This window comes from Ailuropoda melanoleuca, chromosome 16 (genome assembly GCF_002007445.2).
Source record: "Ailuropoda melanoleuca isolate Jingjing chromosome 16, ASM200744v2, whole genome shotgun sequence".
NCBI classification, from domain to species: Eukaryota; Metazoa; Chordata; class Mammalia; order Carnivora; family Ursidae; genus Ailuropoda; species Ailuropoda melanoleuca.
The window spans coordinates 24,205,716-24,226,491 of NC_048233.1; the positions used below are offsets into that span (position 1 = coordinate 24,205,716).

Genomic DNA, 20,776 nt, shown 5'->3' on the forward strand with positions numbered 1-20,776 from the left:
CTGTTTCGAACTTTTACATCTAATATGCAGGGTACCAACAGCTCAGACTATGATCACAGGGTGGGATGTGGGGAGCTCCGCTACTGATCTGTAGGTCTGTAACAATAAACCTGAAAAATCCCACAACTATTGCATCATACCGTTCCCCATCAACTTGGTCTAAAATCTCAAGCCTATTCCTTAGCAGCCCATTGAATAAATGGTTTATGCTTCCCAATACATTTTATTAAGAATAAAATCAAAGAATTTCTCGTTTTATTTAGCTGAATATCTGAGCAAATAAAAGGTTATGATTACAAGTCATATATCCTGTTGGCTCTAATATGCCCATTACAAGTATGGGCTCAAGAGCCAAAATGTTTGGGCTGGGATACCAGCTCTGTTTCACCTGTTGGTTGTGTGACCTTAAACTCTATACCTGTTTCCTCACTAGTAAAAGGGAGGTAATATGCCTCCTATAACATGGGCTTGAAGATGAAAACAAGATAATACATATAACGGATCAGGGACAGTATGTGATATCTAGTAAGCTCCCGATAAATGTTAGCTGTTACCACTTAATAAAAATCAGTGCTTACAAACCAGCCCATGGCTATTTTAAAGGCAGTTTCCTTTAATTCCAAGGATATATAGCATTGTAACCTGAACATTTTAAGAATATTAAATTTAGACTGAAATATCTTTGTTGTCCTGTAGATCATACGTATGCCAGTAACTTATGAGTAGGTAGCAACATACTCTCAGGGGAAATTATGATTGGCATTCTAAATAGGTCAACTTCTTTGACTACAGCATAAGGAAAGTATCTTTAAATTACCAGTTGCACAGGCTATCAGCGAATATTTTCAGCACTCATTATCTTTTCCAGTTCTGAAGTACAGAAGCCACAAATGTTACATATTTAGGGTCAGAGCTTAGAGACATCTATGTTTATGATTTATAAACAATTCTCCCTTTTTATGAGAGGAATAATTTGTAATGCTCTGTAAATCTTAATGGACATGGATACTAATGAGTATAAGATGAAGGGGGAAAAAAAATCCTGAAAACCAAACCAGTCCTCTGAACACAGTCCTTCTTGTTCCCTGTTCCCCTTCATCAGACCACCTCTATCCAACCCCCATAGCTTGTAGCTCCGTTACCACCTCAGGTAAACCCTTACTCAGATCTGGACCTGAAACATCTTTAAAAACACAAAGCTATGGTGCGGGGCTATAATCACACAGCTCTGTTCAACAGCACACATATCCTATCAGGTATTTCTTTTTTGCGGTAGAGAGGTCACAGAAATAAGAGTGGGACAAAATGGCTTTCAGGATTGAGAACATTTTAAATCATACCACCCTAAAGCCATTTTAAAACATTCCTTCTCTTCCCTTTCCCTCTCCAAATTGTCAACATACATATACTAACATGGCATTTTTTAANCAACAATGTGATTACTGCTGAGACTGACAGGTCTGCATACTTGATGTAGGAGGTAAGTTCCTTGATATAATTCTGGCTTACTCTTTTTTGCTGCTCCTCAAAATCAGAAATAAAAGATTAGTTACAATGATTTTTTTTCCTGCTGAGGAAAAGAATAAATTCTTGTTAACTCAGCTGACAGTAAATTTTAGAGTTTAAAAAAAATGATGGAAGATATCTTAAAAATAACTAAAGGCATCATTTCTTAAAAACCTTTATTCCATATCACTCCACATACCAACTTTTAAATCAAGAAGCCACTATCTGCCATCATTGTTCAATGTGTAAATACCACCTACCCCACTTGGGCATTCATAAAGATCACAGCTCTCAATTCGACGCTGTGCAGTTTGCGGAATGCCACATTTCCGCAAGGGGCTGCCTATGATGGTCATCTTATAAAGTANCATAAAAATTTTCCATGTAAGTTAATGGTAATCACTTATTTGCTTTATACCATTTTGACCTATAGAAGGTTTTATAGGAAGCACTCCACTTTGGGATAGCAGGGGAAACCTGTATTAGGATAGCTAGTGTGAAAAACCCCGGTACCCTGGTGTGAATTCTCAGTTTTAATTTACTTCTGAGAGATCTTTTGGAAATACTTCAAACACAAACAGCAGAAAACCAGTTGATGGTAGAAATTCAGTTACCAGACAACCATATATTAGGTACCCTCTGTGACTTACTGCCATTCTGAGTGTCTTCACATTTTTTTTGTTATATTCATTCATNATCTGAGCAAATAAAAGGTTATGATTACAAGTCATATATCCTGTTGGCTCTAATATGCCCATTACAAGTATGGGCTCAAGAGCCAAAATGTTTGGGCTGGGATACCAGCTCTGTTTCACCTGTTGGTTGTGTGACCTTAAACTCTATACCTGTTTCCTCACTAGTAAAAGGGAGGTAATATGCCTCCTATAACATGGGCTTGAAGATGAAAACAAGATAATACACATAACGGATCAGGGACAGTATGTGATATCTAGTAAGCTCCCGATAAATGTTAGCTGTTACCACTTAATAAAAATCAGTGCTTACAAACCAGCCCATGGCTATTTTAAAGGCAGTTTCCTTTAATTCCAAGGATATATAGCATTGTAACCTGAACATTTTAAGAATATTAAATTTAGACTGAAATATCTTTGTTGTCCTGTAGATCATACGTATGCCAGTAACTTATGAGTAGGTAGCAACATACTCTCAGGGGAAATTATGATTGGCATTCTAAATAGGTCAACTTCTTTGACTACAGCATAAGGAAAGTATCTTTAAATTACCAGTTGCACAGGCTATCAGCGAATATTTTCAGCACTCATTATCTTTTCCAGTTCTGAAGTACAGAAGCCACAAATGTTACATATTTAGGGTCAGAGCTTAGAGACATCTATGTTTATGATTTATAAACAATTCTCCCTTTTTATGAGAGGAATAATTTGTAATGCTCTGTAAATCTTAATGGACATGGATACTAATGAGTATAAGATGAAGGGGGAAAAAAAATCCTGAAAACCAAACCAGTCCTCTGAACACAGTCCTTCTTGTTCCCTGTTCCCCCTCATCAGACCACCTCTATCCAACCCTCATAGCTTGTAGCTCCGTTACCACCTCAGGTAAACCCTTACTCAGATCTGGACCTGAAACATCTTTAAAAACACAAAGCTATGGTGCGGGGCTATAATCACACAGCTCTGTTCAACAGCACACATATCCTATCAGGTATTTCTTTTTTGCGGTAGAGAGGTCACAGAAATAAGAGTGGGACAAAATGGCTTTCAGGATTGAGAACATTTTAAATCATACCACCCTAAAGCCATTTTAAAACATTCCTTCTCTTCCCTTTCCCTCTCCAAATTGTCAACATACATATACTAACATGGCATTTTTTAAAAAAAAACTCTGGTAATTTTTCCCTTTAAGGACTTGCTATATGTAACTTTTATGTTTTATTCTTCAATAAAATTAAGGACTATAACTTAGAGTATGACACATAGTACATATATGATGACTAGGTGATTCACACACACACACAGACAACAGAACATTAAATTTTCCTCTACTTATAATATTCTATTGAGACTCTTCAAGATATTGCCCATCCACATCTTCTCTCTCAAACTTTCAGCATAAACTAAGAAACACGAAACAAGGAAGAATATTAAGTAAATTCATCTAGGAATTGCAATCAAAGTATTATAAATTGTAAATATTTTAAAAATAATTGACTAAATGCCAGATAAAATGCAGTTACATGATGATTTTACTTAAGGCAAACAAAATCAGAAAACTGGGGTTTTAATGTTGGACATTGTTTCAAAGGGCATCTGGTTCAACCATGAAGCAAATTTAGGTTTCATTGCTCAATTTTTTTAAATTTTACCAGCTACACAAACATATACAACTTCTGATATTGGAAACCAAAAAAGCATAAATGTAAATGGCAATTTTTTTTAAGGTTGTAAATTTAAGTAGGTGGAGTCTGAAGCATATCCTCACATTTTTTGAAAGTTCACACTACACCGCTTCACTTTTACAAAAGACCTACATTTAACCTGTTTTCACTCACTTAGAGAAATCTGAAGATTTTCACTTTTATTTAAAAAAAAAAACAAACAAACATGGCACGGAGCCATGATGGAGACAGCGAGCACCGAAAGCAGTAAGTGGTGCCCCCAAGCTCCTTCCCCTGAAACCACACTAACCATGTCAGCATCAAGCCCCTTAGCTTTGAACTGTGTCTGTGAGCACCTGTGCTTTATTTCCATTTAGTCTGTGCATTTGTTTGCAAGATGTGTCCCAAGGTATCAGAAAAGCCTAAGAGAGGTTATATCTAAGGTCTAGGAATGCATAAAAATTTTCCATGTAAGTTAATGGTAATCACTTATTTGCTTTATACCATTTTGACCTATAGAAGGTTTTATAGGAAGCACTCCACTTTGGGATAGCAGGGGAAACCTGTATTAGGATAGCTAGTGTGAAAAACCCCGGTACCCTGGTGTGAATTCTCAGTTTTAATTTACTTCTGAGAGATCTTTTGGAAATACTTCAAACACAAACAGCAGAAAACCAGTTGATGGTAGAAATTCANATTTACTTCTGAGAGATCTTTTGGAAATACTTCAAACACAAACAGCAGAAAACCAGTTGATGGTAGAAATTCAGTTACCAGACAACCATATATTAGGTACCCTCTGTGACTTACTGCCATTCTGAGTGTCTTCACATTTTTTTTGTTATATTCATTCACATTTAAACTGTCCTACATTAGCAATTTTAACCAGCCACAAGTAAACTCTCCATCTACATACCACATGTCATTTCTCACTGTCAGTAAAAGAATTATTGTGATATTTGAATGGTGGCCTACCCCAACTATGTCTATGCCCTAACTACCAGAACCAGTGAATATGTTACAAGGCAAAAGGACTTTGCAGGTGTGATGAGGAATATTGAGATAGGGAGAACAGACGGGATTATCTAGGTGGGTCCAATATAAGCGTAATTTCAAGAGGGAGGCAGAAGGGTCAGAGAGGAGATGTGAGAGTGGAGTGTGTGTGTGTGTGTGTGTGTGTGTGTGTGTGTGTGAATGGGGGGGTTGGAAGATGCTATGCTGCTGGCTTTGAAGATGGAGAATGGAGTCACAAGCCAAGGAATGAAGGAGGCCTCTAGAAATTAGAAAAGACAAAGAAAGTCTCCCTTAGAGTCTCCAGATAGAACACACCCCGACCAATTCCTTGATTTGAAGCTTTTGACCTCCAAAACAGTAAGATCGATTTCTGGCAAATGGAAAACTCATATAATCATGAAAACACAGACACCTATCATCCTGCTATGGATGATCAGGGTTTTTTCTGAGAGTTCACCATGAGTTGTAGAATGTCTTTGACCAGTTTTTGAATCTGTCACCCAGTGCCATTTCACTCAGACTGGTCAATCATTTCACTCCCACCCCCACCCCCCACCACTGACACGAATAATTGCTCTAAATCAAGTCCTGGTCTGGCATTTACTGTGTGACCTCAGGCAAATCACATACATCTCTGGGTCTCAATGACATCCTTTGTAAATGCTTGGACTAAATACTCAGAAATAGCCTGTGGCATCGTAAAAGAGAGGCACAAAGTATTTTGGTAATTCTATTGAGAAAGTAATCACCACTCGCTGGAACAAGTGATAAGTACTACCCATTAGCGCTCCCCCGCAAAGATAACACGAGGGGTTATTGAGGGTGTCTGGATTTTAGCAATACATGATTCCAAATGTAGCAAGGTTTGGTGCAGGATAAGCCTGAGGTACATTTCAGGCATACGACCACACAGATTTCTGGAGGCTAATGGATGAGGAAGGGTGGGGACAAAAAGCACTGGGGACTATATTGAAGGGTCTGGAACACGAAGGCAGTGCAGAGCCCCTGACAGTTTCTGAAAGACTCTTAGGATCTCTGCATGCTACGTTCCACAAGTCCACTGGCATGTGAATTGTATCCCACAGTGGACCCTCGCAAGCTGTGTCATTCCTCTCCTTGTCCCCAGTGCCCAGGCACAATACCAGCATTTAATATCATTCATAGTATATGTGATAAGTGACTGAGTGAACAACCCCAACTAGCCTTTCTCATCTGAAGTCTTCCCTAAGGGCTATGTCCTGGTGGTGCCCTTCACATCATATCAAATGAGAATGGTGCCTCTTGGACTTTGAAAACAGCAGCTCTGCCTCCTTTCAAGCTCTGTCTCGGAGAGGTGGACTACTGGAGCTTTCTAGGCAAGAGATACTGAAAGTCTGAACTAGCGAAGGCAGTGGGAATGGAAAGGAGAAACAGGTGCCAGCATGATTTATTCTAGGGTGGTTTGGGAGATACGCTCTAATACTCTTAACGAGTCAAAGTAAAATCTTACTGTATTTCTTCCTTATTTTCTTTAGAGTNGGAGATACGCTATAATACTCTTAACCGCTCTTTAGAGCGGTTCCATAGTAATCTGTTACATAAAATTGGAATTCTTATGTATCTCCTGTTAAGCACAAGTTACTATTAGTATGAGCCTCACTCTTCTGTAAGAATTTATATTGACCCCATTTTTCTATTTTGGGATCTAGTACTTCAGTCAAAATCAAACCATCTATAGCAGTATTTTAAGGAACCAGAGAAAGACAACAAAAAAGTCTGAAATTGACCATTTTTTACAAGCATACCAAATACTCAGACTTACAAGCATTTTTCTTGAGTCCTATGTCACAGAAATATTTGCCAAAATTGCACTGACCACCTTTATTTCTGTAATTTGCTTCCCAAACATAGTTTAAATGATGAAGAGAACTAATGCAAAGCAAAAGTCATTTTGATCATAAAGCAAGCATCTGATTCAAATGGAGTATTTTGAAGTTATGCCCCTTCTATTAATATCCAAGATCCCATTGCATTTCTTTTCTACAAGATTAAATTAAAAAACAAAACAAAACAAAACCCTACCACTATGATCTTTTTGGAATTAGATAGCATATACATAAATTAATAAATAAAATTCTTCCAATTTTAAACACATCAGATGATTAGTATTTGCAGAATCAGACCATAAAGTTATTAAGGAACATGGTACAAATTTTGTTTGATACCTAACATGTAAGTAAAGATAGCTAGCTAAAAAAATAAAAAGCGAAACAAAACAAAACAAAACAAAACCCACCTTGCTAGATTTATATTTTATATTTAAGTGTATCACCTTGGGTATTAGACATGCTGCTAGCTATCTCTTAATGAGGACCCGAGCTGTCATTTTTAATAACAGAATGACAATTATTATCTATAAGTTATATTCCCTGAAAATCATTTGTGTAATACTTACATTAATATAGGTAAAATTGAAACTTACTATTCCACTTACAAAAAATAGTATTATTTTATAATACAAGGCATAATATTATAGAAAACGAAAGGGACATATATTTACAATAAAATATCAACACATGCCCAAACACACAGACCATTTTAATATGCAGCAGAATTTTATACAGAATTTTAATAATGAATCTCAGTTGTTCATTGTAAAAAAAAAAAAAGTCATTTGGTCTATACGAGAAAAATACACATATTCAAGATAAAATATAATAAAACAAATGAGCCAAATACCTGGGCCATTCTAATCTTAGTTTTTTCTCAATTCAAGCCAGAGCTGACAGATGAATACCATACAAACAAATTATCTAATTCATCGAAGTACACATGCCGTCAGTATATAATACAAGCAATCATCTCACAGCCCATGTAATTCATTGGTACGGCATACTGGAAATTGTACTTTATTTTCAAATATTAAAAATTTAAAAACTATACCTCTTCCACAAAGCTGTCTTTCTTCTCTAGCATTTCTCGTAAAGTCTGAAGAATTTTAATGCACAGCTTTTCTTCTTTCTCCATTAGTTTCTTTGTGTGATTAATCAACCTTAAAGCAGAATATTAAATCTTAAATACAACAGTACTTTCTCTTTGGTGTATAGTAACATCATATACTAGAGGGAAAAAAGTCACACTATTATTTGAGAATATGAAGTAAACACGATACCTATTTTCAAAACTTTTAAAATTATGCTTCAGCTCACAGACTTTGTATTATAAAACATCCTTTGCTTTACAGGCAGTATATTTCAGAACTTTTAAATGTATTCAAGTAGCATACTTTTAGCGGGACACAATACTCTAAAAGACAATGAGACACTGATTATCTTTAATCCCATCCTATGAACTCAAACAATTTTACTAGTAGAGAAATATGAATATTTGCAGCATATTACATTTTATTGTATTACGTTATACTGTATTATTTCCTAGAGACTGTATTACTTAATTATATATGTGCAGCAGCAGCATACAACACGGCCACCTCAGCATAATGGGCTACTTTCCAGTTTCTGTTAATAATAATGTGCTATTTTTCACTACAAGGGCTTGGTAGAAACAGGCAGTTTTGTGATTAGAAGCAAAAAAAACATAACAACAAGGTAACATCAAGACAGTCTATTCACGTACTATTTTTACTATAATTTGGGCAAAAATTCTAATTTTATAGTGGTAACGTTTGCACTGGTGTTCTGTCAGGAAAAAAGTCTGAGGATCATAGCTATATATCATCCTCAAGAACTCAAAAGCAAGTAAAATGTTCATAATCACAATGAATAGCTTATCATATAAAACTCGGAAAAAGCTGGTTCTCACAATGACCCTGTGAGACATGTCTTCCTAGAAAACAGAATGATGTTGAACATAATGGAATGGTCCCATTTCAGTGACATAACAGGAGTACTATGGGACATAACCCGAGGAAAAGTGAGCGTTCACTAGATAATGACTGGTCAGCGCTTATCAGGTGTCAAGGTGAAGTACTAGGACTTCCCAAGGCTTCTCTCAATTCATCCTCACAACAAGCCAAGGCTACAGGGTCTATTATCAGGCTCATGAGAAAACAGAGGGCCAGAGAGATAAAGCAGCTTGCCTGTAGTGACACAATCATTAAGTGGTGGGATCTGGAAATACACCTATGTCCATCAGGCCACAAAGCCAAGACTGTGAAGCACCATTCTGTCGTGACATGACCCATTTACTAATCTCTTGAGTCTCAGAGTTACTGTGAAGAAAGTCCCCAGTCAGCCACCTCTTACATGATATGATAAGTGTTACAATACAGGTAATGGCAAATGCCATAAACTACAGAAAGAAACTACTACATTCTTGGGGAAGTTTCCTAGCGCTGACAAGAGGTTCCTATGAAGAGATAACTTTTAATGATGAAGATTTCACCTGGCAGGAGAAGGTGGAGAGAGAAGGTGTCCTTCCAAAGGGAATGATATGAACAAAGGGCAGAGGCAGAAAGCTGACCTTCCTGTCCAGGAAATGATAAGTACTCCAACTGCCAGCTGACACAGGAAGACATGAAAGAAGAGAGGATAAGAGATGCTATCTGAAAAGAAGGAACTGGGAATATTACGCTGAAGAGTCTGGAATTTATAGAAAATAGGTCCTGTTTTAAAGGACCTGAATGACCCTGCCTCCATGGGAAAGATGATGTGGAAGAATAAGAACAAGGCAAGGGATGAACAGGGCATGTGATGGGGTAATGGTACAAGAAGTAATATAAAAAAAAAATAGCCAGGACTCATCAAGTCATGACAAATTGGAAGTGGAAGAAGAGGAGGAAGGGCAGATCACAGACACCTGAAATTTATGGACAGGGTGAGTAAATGGACAGTGAGATTTTTAAATGATTCCCATGCCATGCTGAAGGAGTAACACAAAGAACAGTGATTTCCTTTCAGACATGTGAACTCTGGGCAAGGTGTCCTATATTCACGCGGTCAGGTTCAGCAGGCAGAATAATTGTTCTCGAGTTCTCCTTGCAAGGAGAACACCTGCCTTCCTGAAACGTCTGCTATTTCGTCCTTTCTTTCACGTGATAGTCCTTGAATGCATAAACATAATTTTGGTGGCCATCGTAAATTTCCTTTGATTTTTTTTTCTCTCAGGCTATTTTAATTTTCTTTAACTTTTCTTTAGATAAATACTTCATTCACCAACCATTTGACAACATCAAGCATAACGGTGAATACCATTTGCTAGGGATTTATACAAGGTATTCCTCTGTTACATAATGTCTGCTTGAGTAAAATCTGTGGCCTTCTAAAATTGTTTTCTATGATCTAAAGAAAAAGGTAAGTTTCACAAAACAACTCACCATATAAATACATATGTGTAATGTATTAAACAACACAAAAGTTACTTTTACTATATGAGATGCACTCTGATATTTTATATTTTTCTTAATTCATTTTTTAAATTAATGTCTTCCTCTCCTCCCTAAATTAATTTTTAAACCCATAAAGGAAGCACATCTCATAGTCTGACAAACTCTGAGATTTTCCTTCATAAGGGAGGAGAAGTGCTAATTTGAATAGATTGTAACCAGACACCTTAAAGGTTAACACCTACATTGACTTATTCTTTCTTTATTCTCTTCTCTCTGAATTTATGGGACAAAGTAGACACGGGAATTTGGAATCTTTCCTGGGATCTACCCCTCACATTCTGCACCAGACTGATCTGAGTCAACAAGTTCCAAGAATTAAGTTCATTTGAGGAAGTCGGAGGCCCCACGAAGGCCTTGGACCTAAGCTCTCTTCTCCAGCTAAGCTTTACCAGAGAGCTCTGCACCGTAATACAAGGCCCCTTGCATAGCTATTAATAAAGCTGGATTCTAACTTTATTAGATACCCCTGCAAATAAAACCCTTGGTTCTTCACAGAGTTAGGGAAAGAGTAGGATAAGCACTAGAGCAGAAAACAGACATTCCTGAGCCGCTGGCCATACTACAATCATAATAGCACAAAAATCTCTTGTCTAACCACTAAAGTATGTGACATCTTTTTTTCCATCTGAGTGTAGTATCTGTAATATGTTCCCACTATTCTATTGCTCCGTGTGTCTCCTTTTAGGTACCTGGTGTTGCAACAGATTTGCTTTCAGCACATGTTCAGCAGAGGCCAATATTTTCTTGGCATTTTAAGTCTTTATGTCATCTTTTCAGAGACCTACATCTTTAAATTCTCGACCAGCGCCATCCAACATAACTTTTTCTGCAATAATTGAGACATTCTCTATCTGTGCTATCAAATTTGTTGGCTGCTAGCCACATATGGCCATTAAGCACTTAAAATGTGGCAAATGTGACAGGAACTGAATATTTTCTTTGTATTTTTATTCATTTAAATTTTAATTTAAAAAGCTATATGTAGCTAGTAACTACTGTATTGACAGCCTAATTCTTGGCACTGAGTCAGCAAACTTTTTTCCTAAATAGCCAAAGAATAAACATTTTAGGCCTCGTGGGCCACACAATCTCTGTGGCAACTAGGTGACAATGCTATAATAGCCATAGACAACATGTAAATGAAAGTGTGTAGCTGTGTTTCAATAAAACTTTATTTGCAAAAATGATCAGAACGACCAATTTACCCTGAAGGCCACAATTTGCCAGCCCCTGTCCTAGAGTATCAAGTCTCTGGGATATATCTATAATATCATATTAATTTCCTGGAGTTACAATCCTCGTTTACTACCCACTTTTTAATTCACATACTATGCATTTATATACATTCATAAAAGGTAAATGGTATTTCTCAAAGGCCCTATTTTCATACTGAAACACTAATGAATACTTCTACTTAATTTTCTTTTTTTCTAATGGCTTCCATGGTTGTCAGTTTTGCAGATACGCTGGACCCCTTCACTTAAAAATCACTTAAAAATTCTTATTAGAAGACTGGCAAGTGTCCAGGTGAACACATTCTTCCTAGTCCCCATAAGACATAGGGGGTCTAGTGCCAAGAATCCATGATTCTGGCCGTAATACAGAAACCCTGCCTGTTCTTTAAAATGATTCCTGCAGTCAGTTCTTCTCATCCCATATCTTATTTTCTCTCCACAAATCCCAGTTTTAACTGGTAAAAGGAAGGAACACACTTCTTGTGTCCCCCAGTCCTTCCATTTTTACCTCCATGCATCATAGTCAATGGAGGGAGTTTCAGCAGTATCTTCAACTATGCAGGAATTAGCTGTGATAGATATGTTTCGAGGGGGTTGGCAACCTCCTCCGACTCTCCATCCAAGAAGACCAAGTACCTCTGACTGCCATCTTGAATGAATCACTCAATGAGTGGCCTCAACATTAAGACCTGTCTTTTTTTTCTGGAGCTGGTTACACTTTCTCTCACAACTTGCAGATCTTCCTTGAGGATTGCTCATTTACCATCAAAATGGAAATATTTTAGGATAAACACAGCTGTACTAGATCTGACAATAGCACCAAAATGCTGAGAAAAATAAGTAGATGAGAGGCTGCAGATGAGGATGGTCAAGGCGGCATGGCAGAGGGCTATGTGGAGACAGCACAGCTCTTCATCTAACGCACGCCTCAGCCTTCCCACCACCGAAACGAGGCTGAGCCCTCAATCTCTCAGTGTTTGTGCAGACAGATGCAAGAGGAAAGCACACGGGGGACGATAACACACATAGCAAGACCTCAATAAATGCTAGTTCCCTTCCCTCCTCTCTGTTAATGAAAATAAGTGACTTTAACAAGAATCTTTTTGAAGGTGACACCACATAGTGTGTGTGGAATTAGAGAGGAATAGAGAGGAACTAGAACCAAAATATTATTTCATGTGATATTTCGTGCCCAATAATGATGTTTTATTTTCAGTAAATTTTAGCAAAATATAACTTGACCTTCACCAAAATAAAATTTCAGTTGAATCAAATTACTAATTTTGGAAGTATTTAACATGGATTTTAGATCTTTCCCATATTCTGTGGGTTGCCATTATGCACCAACAGAGCAAAAAGCAGAAATGTGTTAGAGGCCATCTTGGTTTGGTAACACTAGCAGAATCTCAGATTGTACCCACTTACTTGGACATGAAAGCGCCACATCTTATTCTTGCATCACTCCCCTCGGGGAACAGGAGTTCTGGACTGTACAGCACATCAACCAACACTGAGAATTCAGCCTGCATCATCGGGCTGAACTGTTGCTCCAATGAGGCCACTACATCCTAAGGAATAAAGCACAAGAGAACCCACGTGAAGACCTAATCAGATTTCATCACTTGGAGATATGACAGGCCTAAGAATACTAAGGAGAAACAAGACATGGGAATTTCAGAGACGTACCCTCACTTACCTTCCCATGACATCAAATGTCTGTGCTCTAAGTATAGTCTGGTTGTCTGTATGAATACTGCTTGGGTCACCTTTTTCATTTATAAGCTAAGAGAAGAGAAGGGTGGGTAGGTATATGATTTCTAAGGAGATATATATACAAGGTGAAAAGTCAATGAAGCCCCTGTTACAAGCCCTGCAGTACCTAGGATTTTAATGGAGACGTGACAGGTGTTCAGCAAATTAGAATAAACTGGAGTCTGCTTGAGGAACAGCTTTAAAAAAGGTTCCATATGTATTTCTGGTCATCTGGAACTAACCGTGTCTTCCAATGGGGAAATTCCTTGACATATTCTTTGCAGCAGTATTAGCACTTCACAAGGGGTCAATGACATTTAATACTATTTCAAATTACATCTTTTTGATAGACATTATTGGTCACCTACCCGCCTTTCTCCATCCTTCTCCTTGCTAATAGGATCCCCATGTTGTTTCTCAACTAGGCAGCAACATCCACAGGGAGATGAACCCCCTCAGCTTAGGGTCATGGTTGATTAGTTTAAGCCAGTCATGGTCATTTCAGTTCCCCTGCCAGTGATTAGTCTAGACATGGTTATGTAACACTGTCCTAGCTAATAGGACATCGGGTGACGTCAGCTGAGCAGGCAGTGGTTAGGGGAGGCAGGGGTAGACTCTTTTGAAACTACCTGTGGCTCTCAAGACAGCTTGAAAATGCGAACCCAAAATGTGAGGCAGCCCCCGTATGACTTTTGGAGACCAGCCTTAGGCTGAAAGCCAAGAGACCAACAGTATTAGGGCCCTACTCTATTGAGCTACTAAATTAACCAATGCGAGAAGAGCCCCAACTCCAGATTCCTTGTTATGTGAAACAACATGGTTTTTACTGTTTAAGACACTTTTCATTAAAATTGTGTTAATTATAGCTGAAAGCATTCTCACTGACATATTTCTAAAATGGTCTGTGGGCAATGACAATTTACTGAACATTCTTTAATGACTAAAGCATCCCCTTTTTGTTTTTAAAATAACTATGTTAAAAGACAAAAAAATCTTCTCACATAAAGCAATATTTTATTCGCCCATACCTACGACATATTTTGTTCAGCAGAAAACTGATTGCCAATTGCCTGTTGTTACTTTCAGCTACAGCAACACAGATGGGGTACGCCTCTCTTGATTTCTTATGGCTAGATTTCAGGAGTTAACTCTTGCTTAACTTTCTTCCCTGTTTAGCAAAAGTGATCATTTCTAACTCAACTATTCTAAAAAGCTTTCTGAGAAACTTCTGATGACAGTTAAAAGAAACTACCAGGAAGGCAATAACACAAATTGGAAACTAGATATTCTATAATGTGGGAAGAGAATACGCTTATCGAATTTATGACCCTATTTAATAAAATGTGCTTATTTTTCAGATTACCTCTCTTCATTTCATTTACTAAACACATATGTTCAGGCTCCTATGATGTGAATTCTGTCTTCAGCTTTTATTTAGATCACAGGCCAATTATATAATCTCTAACTTGTTATTTCCCCATGTGAAAAGTCAGGATAATGATACAATTACATGGGTTTGCCGTGAGGATTAAAGGTAAGTACACAGAACAGCCTCTAATACATCCCGGCCACTTACTCCTCAATAAATGTTTGTAATCATTACTGTTGAGCACCAGTTAGTTCCAATCATCACCCTATTAACAAACCCAGTGGTTACTTTGCTGTCCTCATCTTACCCCACCACTGCTAAGCATTTTACACACTTGTTTCTACTCTGTCAAACCCCTTTCTGCTCTTGGCTTCTGTGACATCACACTTTCTCTATTTTCCACCTATGTCCTGACCATTCCTCTGCCAACTCCCAGTAGCTCCTGGTCCTTTCTTGTGAGAAATCTCATCCAAGTCCATGGTTTTAATATCATATATATGCTGGAACGTTCCACATTCATATTTCCTGCATGGACATCTTTCCAAACCACTCTGGACTCATATATCCAACTGCCTGTTTGAATACCCACATGGGTATCTAAATAGACATCTCAAACTTAAAATCTCACACACAGAATTCCTAACTACAATTCTTCCATTCTTCCCTACCTTAGCAAATGATTCAATCATATCATATCCTCCACTCTTCTTTCCAACACCCCACAACTCATCCACCCATCTACCAAGTTCTGTTGGCCCTACAACCAAATATATCCAAAATTCATCTCCTCTTCACTACAATCACTACTCCTGTAAGCTAAGCTGCCATTATCTTTTGCCTGAATTAATGTAAAAGAGTCACTGCTTCAATGTCTGGGCCCTATAACCCACTCATCACTCAAAATCCAGTGACCTTTTAAAAAGCAAACCAAGTCATGCTTTTCCTCTACTGGAAATCTCCAATGAGTTGCCATCTCACTTAGAATAAAATCCAAATGCCTTACCATGCAAGTCTCTACATGATTTGGCTCCTAATTTCATAATCCTCTCCTCCTTTGCTCAATATACTCCTAGCCCAATGGGCTTCTCTTGGCTCCTCAAACCTACCAACTTCATTCCTGCCTAAGGACCTTTGCATTTACTATTCCTTCCCAATAAAAAGCTTTGTCCTCAAATCTTTGAATAGATGATTCCTCTTCCTTATTGAGGTCTCAACTCAAATGTCACCTCAACAGAGAAGAGTTCCCTACTATAAGATCATTCTCCCAGTATGTTTTCACCATGTCATTACCGTGCTTTATTTTATTCATAGCAGTTTTAATTATCTAACATTATATTATTTAGGGCTCAAATGTGTCTTCCTAACAAAACTCATATGTTGAAGTACTTCAGAATTTGACTATAATTGTAGATAGGGCCTTTAAAGAGGTAATTAAGGTAAAATGAATTCATATGGGCAGCTCTCATCCAATATGACTGGTGTCCTTATAAGAAGAGGCAATAAGGATACAGACACATATGTACACAGAGGAAGGACCATATGAGGACACAGTGACCTGCAAGGCAGCCACCTGCAAGACAAGGAGAGGGATCTTGGGCTTCTATCTCCAGAACTGTGATAAAATCAATTTCTGTTGGTTAAACCACCCAGTCTGTGGTATTTTGTGATGGCAGCCCGAGCAGATGAATACAATGTCTCTCCTTACTTGATGTTCCAGAATTTAGGCCAAACACAGGATTGGGATACTATGCAAATCATGGTGCTTACACCATATTCACGAGTATAAGAGACTACTAAGAGATAAACTGAAGCAAGGTTATGAATATTTAATTTATTACATGAGAATTTATGGTAACTTATTTTTCCAAGTTTTATTATTGAGCATTATTTTGATATAAAGACCCATTACTATACTATCAAACACATTAAATAATACATACTCCCTAAAAATAACAACTTTTACCTGGCAGCCATGCTTTTAAAAAGAGTAATACTGGCAGGGAATTGTAAAGTAAAGCCTAGTACCCAACTAGAACTTGATATTTTTAACCATGTTCTATTTGTGTTACTACATATATTAAAAATCATGATTTAGAAAATGGTAAGCCACTGCACGCTCTTATTGTACCTGTAACTTTTCAATAATATTTCTATAATCCCAAGCAGGCCCTCCAAGAGCTTCCTTAAAGCGTGGTCCAGAGCGAGCGGATAGTCTCCAACCCATGGCAGCTCTCTGCACCATATTGGAATGGCTCTTTAGGAAAAGAGTATTAACTTGGCTGTCCAAATCCACCGGAATGGCTATCCCACGATTCTTTGCTGAAAAAGAAAGAATTAAAATATTTTTCTCTTACTTTGACTACAGTTCTTACACATTACTGAAATAATTGTATGAACAGATGTAATGAACAGTATGGTGACTATACTTAATACTGTATCGTCTATTTGAAATTTGTTAAGAGAACCAGTATTCAAAGTTCTCACCACAAGAAAAAAATTGTAACTATGTGAGGTGATGGATGTACACTAAATTTATTGTGGTAATCATTCTGCTATATATGCATATATCAAGTCATTATGTTGTACACCTTAAATTAATACAAAGTTATATGTCAAATATACCTCAATAAAACAAGAAAAAAATCAATTCTTTAAACTCTACCATTAAATTGTCTTCTATAACTACAAAAGCTTTTAACCTGAAAGCATTTCAATTCTTAAGACCAATTATTAAAGTGAGCTCATTAAACATTCAAGACCTTATTGGATTTCTTGATGTTTAATGTTTGAAATGCACTTCAAACAGCATCAATATAGAAAAACAGTGTAAAACAGCCATGCAAATTTGTGCTTTCCCAGCTGCCAAGGAAAATAAGAAAGCAGACAGAAAACACATGATAAAATCCTGCCAGTCTGTTCATTAGTATAATTGATGTGTATGTGTGTATGCATACACATGTCACACACAAAATTTCAGGTAGTAAAATAGCTGAAAGAAGAAATAAAAAGAAAAGTATAAAAAATCTGTATTTGAAGAGGGCACATTATAGATGTCCTTCTTCCCCAAATTCACTGAAATGTGTATTTTATTGGACTTATATCATGGTATTGAAAAAATGAGAAAGCTGGCCAGAAGGAGAACAGAAATGTTGAGGCATTTTTGCAAGCAGAATAAAGACAGGATTAGTCCATCAGAGAAGGAAGAGGACAGACACTGCTCTACAAGAGGTAAGAGTTAGAACAGGTCTTCCTCAGAACAGAGTCAACCAACACCAACAGTGGTAATGGGGGAGAGGGGAATTATCTGGGCAACTCATTCAAGAACAGCATGTGCTTAGCTGGGAAGTCAAGGTCCTCCCCCCTCTGACTAGCATAAACAGAGCAGTTAGCAAGAGCAGTTTGTATCCAGAGGATAAAGTTAGGGAACTACAGAAAGGTCCTCTCATGAAAGTGAAACATCTCCTGGAAAGAATGCCAAATGAAGGTGTCGGGACTTGACAGAGAAGGAGAATAGAGCTTGAAGTAACTCCAGAGATCTTCAACAAATAAGAAGTGGAATAGGGGAGAGAGAAGAGGCAGCACCAGCAAAAAGAAAAAATATACAAGACTCTAACCCCTGAGCAAAGCTCTCCTATTTTAACACTTGTTAGTATCCTCAGCTGGTCTTCTGCCACACACACACACACACACACACACACACCCCAAAGGAAAGCCTGTATATCATTTATTCAGCTGCTCACCCAGAACTCTGGGTCAGACCTGTCATTTATACAAGAAAGCTAGTAGAGAAACAGACCCTCAAAACTGCAGTGGATCCAATGCAGTCATTACAGACCTTTATAACCATGAACACACCACCAAGAATCATAAGGGAAAATAAGAGCATTAAGAATAACTGGCCCCAGTAAAAACAGAAATGATTCAGGGAAGAATGAAAAATATTTAAATAATTCTGATTATTGTCCTCAGAAAAATCTGGGTATATACTACTCCCCCAAAATTAGCAAATCAGAAAAAGAAAGAAATGTTGGAAATTAAAATATAATTGCACAAACAAACATTTCAAAATGGCTGAAAAAGACAAGGATAAGAATAAAGACCAAGTTGATAATCTGGGAAAGTCAAAGAATCTTCTAGAACATAAAGCATAAAAGATCAAAAAGGAGAATAAAACAGAGAGAATATGAAATAGAAAGAGTCATCCAGAAGTCAAATATCTAAAATACATAAGTTTCAGAAAGAAATATCAGAGACAATGGAAGGGAAAAAATTATTAAGAAAATAATAAATGACAATTTACTTGATCTGAAGATGTACGTCTTCAAACTGAAAGGACCCACTGTGTGTAAAACAGGATTAAATAAGCATATTGACCATATTCTGGTAAAAACTGACAATGCTGGGGCGCCTGGGTAGCGCGGTCGTTAAGCGTCTGCCTTCGGCTCAGGGCGTGATCCCGGCGTTCCGGAATCGAGTCCCACATCGGGCTCCTCCGCTGGGAGCCTGCTTCTTCCTCTCCCACTCCCTGCTGTGTTCCCTCTCTTGCTGGCTGTCTGTCGCATAAATAAATAAAATCTTTGAAAAAAAAAAAAAACTGACAATGCTATCATGGGTTGAGTCCTGCCACCCAAAAACATTCTTCAAGTCTAAATCACAGATACCTATGAATGTGACCTTATTTGGAAATAGGGTCTTAGCAAATGTACTCAAGTTAAGATGAGGTCATGCTAAATTAGGATGGGCCCTTATTCAATACAACTGGTGTCCTTATAAGAAAGGGGTGAGGGAAACAGACACACACATAGAGGGAAGAACTCCATGTGAAGATCAAGGCAGAGATAAGATTTACACAGCTTCAAGTCAGGGAATGCCAAGGACTGCCAGCAAACACTGGAAGTGAAGAGAAAAGCTTGTGGTCTCAGAGAGTATGGCGCCACTGACACCTAGATTTCAGCCTCCAAAATTGTGAAATAGTAAATTTCTATTATTGTAAGCCATTTCATTAGGGAAATTTGTTATGGTTGCCCTAAAAAACTAATAGAAATGCCAACAGCCAAGAGAAAAAAGAGGATTCCTACAGAAAAGAGACTGGCACCAAACTTCTCACCATCAATATTGTATGCTAGAATCCACAGAATAATATCTTCAAGAGCTAATGGACAACAAATTTTGAAACTAGGAGTTTATACCCACCTAAACTGAAATCAAAAGTGATACCCAAATAAAAACATTTTAGAACACGTAAGTCTCAGGATTTTTTCTCTAAACCCGCTCCAAAAATCACTCAAAGAAAAAGGGAAAGGAATCCAAGAAAATGTCAACGTGCATACAAGAAATCATGGCAACCGAGTATGAACCTGAAGAAGAGAATAAAGCAAGACACAAGTGAAGGAAGATCCATTAGATGTTAATGTTAGGAAATTTTCTTCCAGCTGGAAAAGTCTCAATATCATCACACTACATCTTTGTCTCTAATGGTTATAGGGCGAAAAATATTTACTTAGCATAATATTGTAAGCTCTGATCACTGATTTTTAAATTTTATCATCCCATAAAAGATTTCATTATATTTCTAAAGAATACAAATTTCAAAAATCACAAGAACATAAAACCAATAATCTACTAAGCAACAATTAAAACAGAGTGGGAGAGAAGAGGTAAAAATGAAGGTGATATGTTCCTTATTTTTCAGCGTGGAAATATAGATAATATTAACAGCTGTAAGTCAAAAGGCAGAGACATAAGGATATTATTTAAAGTTATCATGACAGATCCCTGGAACACTCTTTTTTTTTTTTAAAGGATTTTATTTATTTATTTCACAGAGGGAGAGAGAGAGAGAGAGAGCACAAGCAGGGGGAGCGGCAGAGGGAGAGGGAGAGGGAGAAGCAGGCTCCCTGCTGAGCAAGAAGCCAGATGCGGGGCTTGATCCCAGGACCCCAAGATCATGACCTGAGCCGAAGGCAGACACTTAATTGAGCCACCCAGGTGACCCTGGAAGACTTTTTTTAATGAATGAAACTACGAAAGAAAGGAGAAAGAGAGAGAATCCCGCTTGCTTCATATAATGAAAGGAAAGCAGCAACAGTAGGCAGTACTAGTTCTGCTGGCGAAAATTCTCTGAAGTTGGAAGATACTTTAAAACTTCTTTGAAAACA

At 37.6% G+C, this 20,776-nt stretch overlaps 1 protein-coding gene across 1 annotated transcript in view; it reads right to left on the reverse strand.

Moving 5' to 3' along the window:
* The window catches only part of ITPR2 (inositol 1,4,5-trisphosphate receptor type 2), a 494,278-nt gene that overhangs the window by 218,713 nt on the left and 254,789 nt on the right, over positions 1-20,776 (reverse strand). The window contains 3 exon segments of the mRNA XM_034646080.1: positions 7,799-7,907; positions 12,923-13,065; positions 16,747-16,937. Coding sequence (XP_034501971.1) covers positions 7,799-7,907; positions 12,923-13,065; positions 16,747-16,937 — 443 coding nt within the window.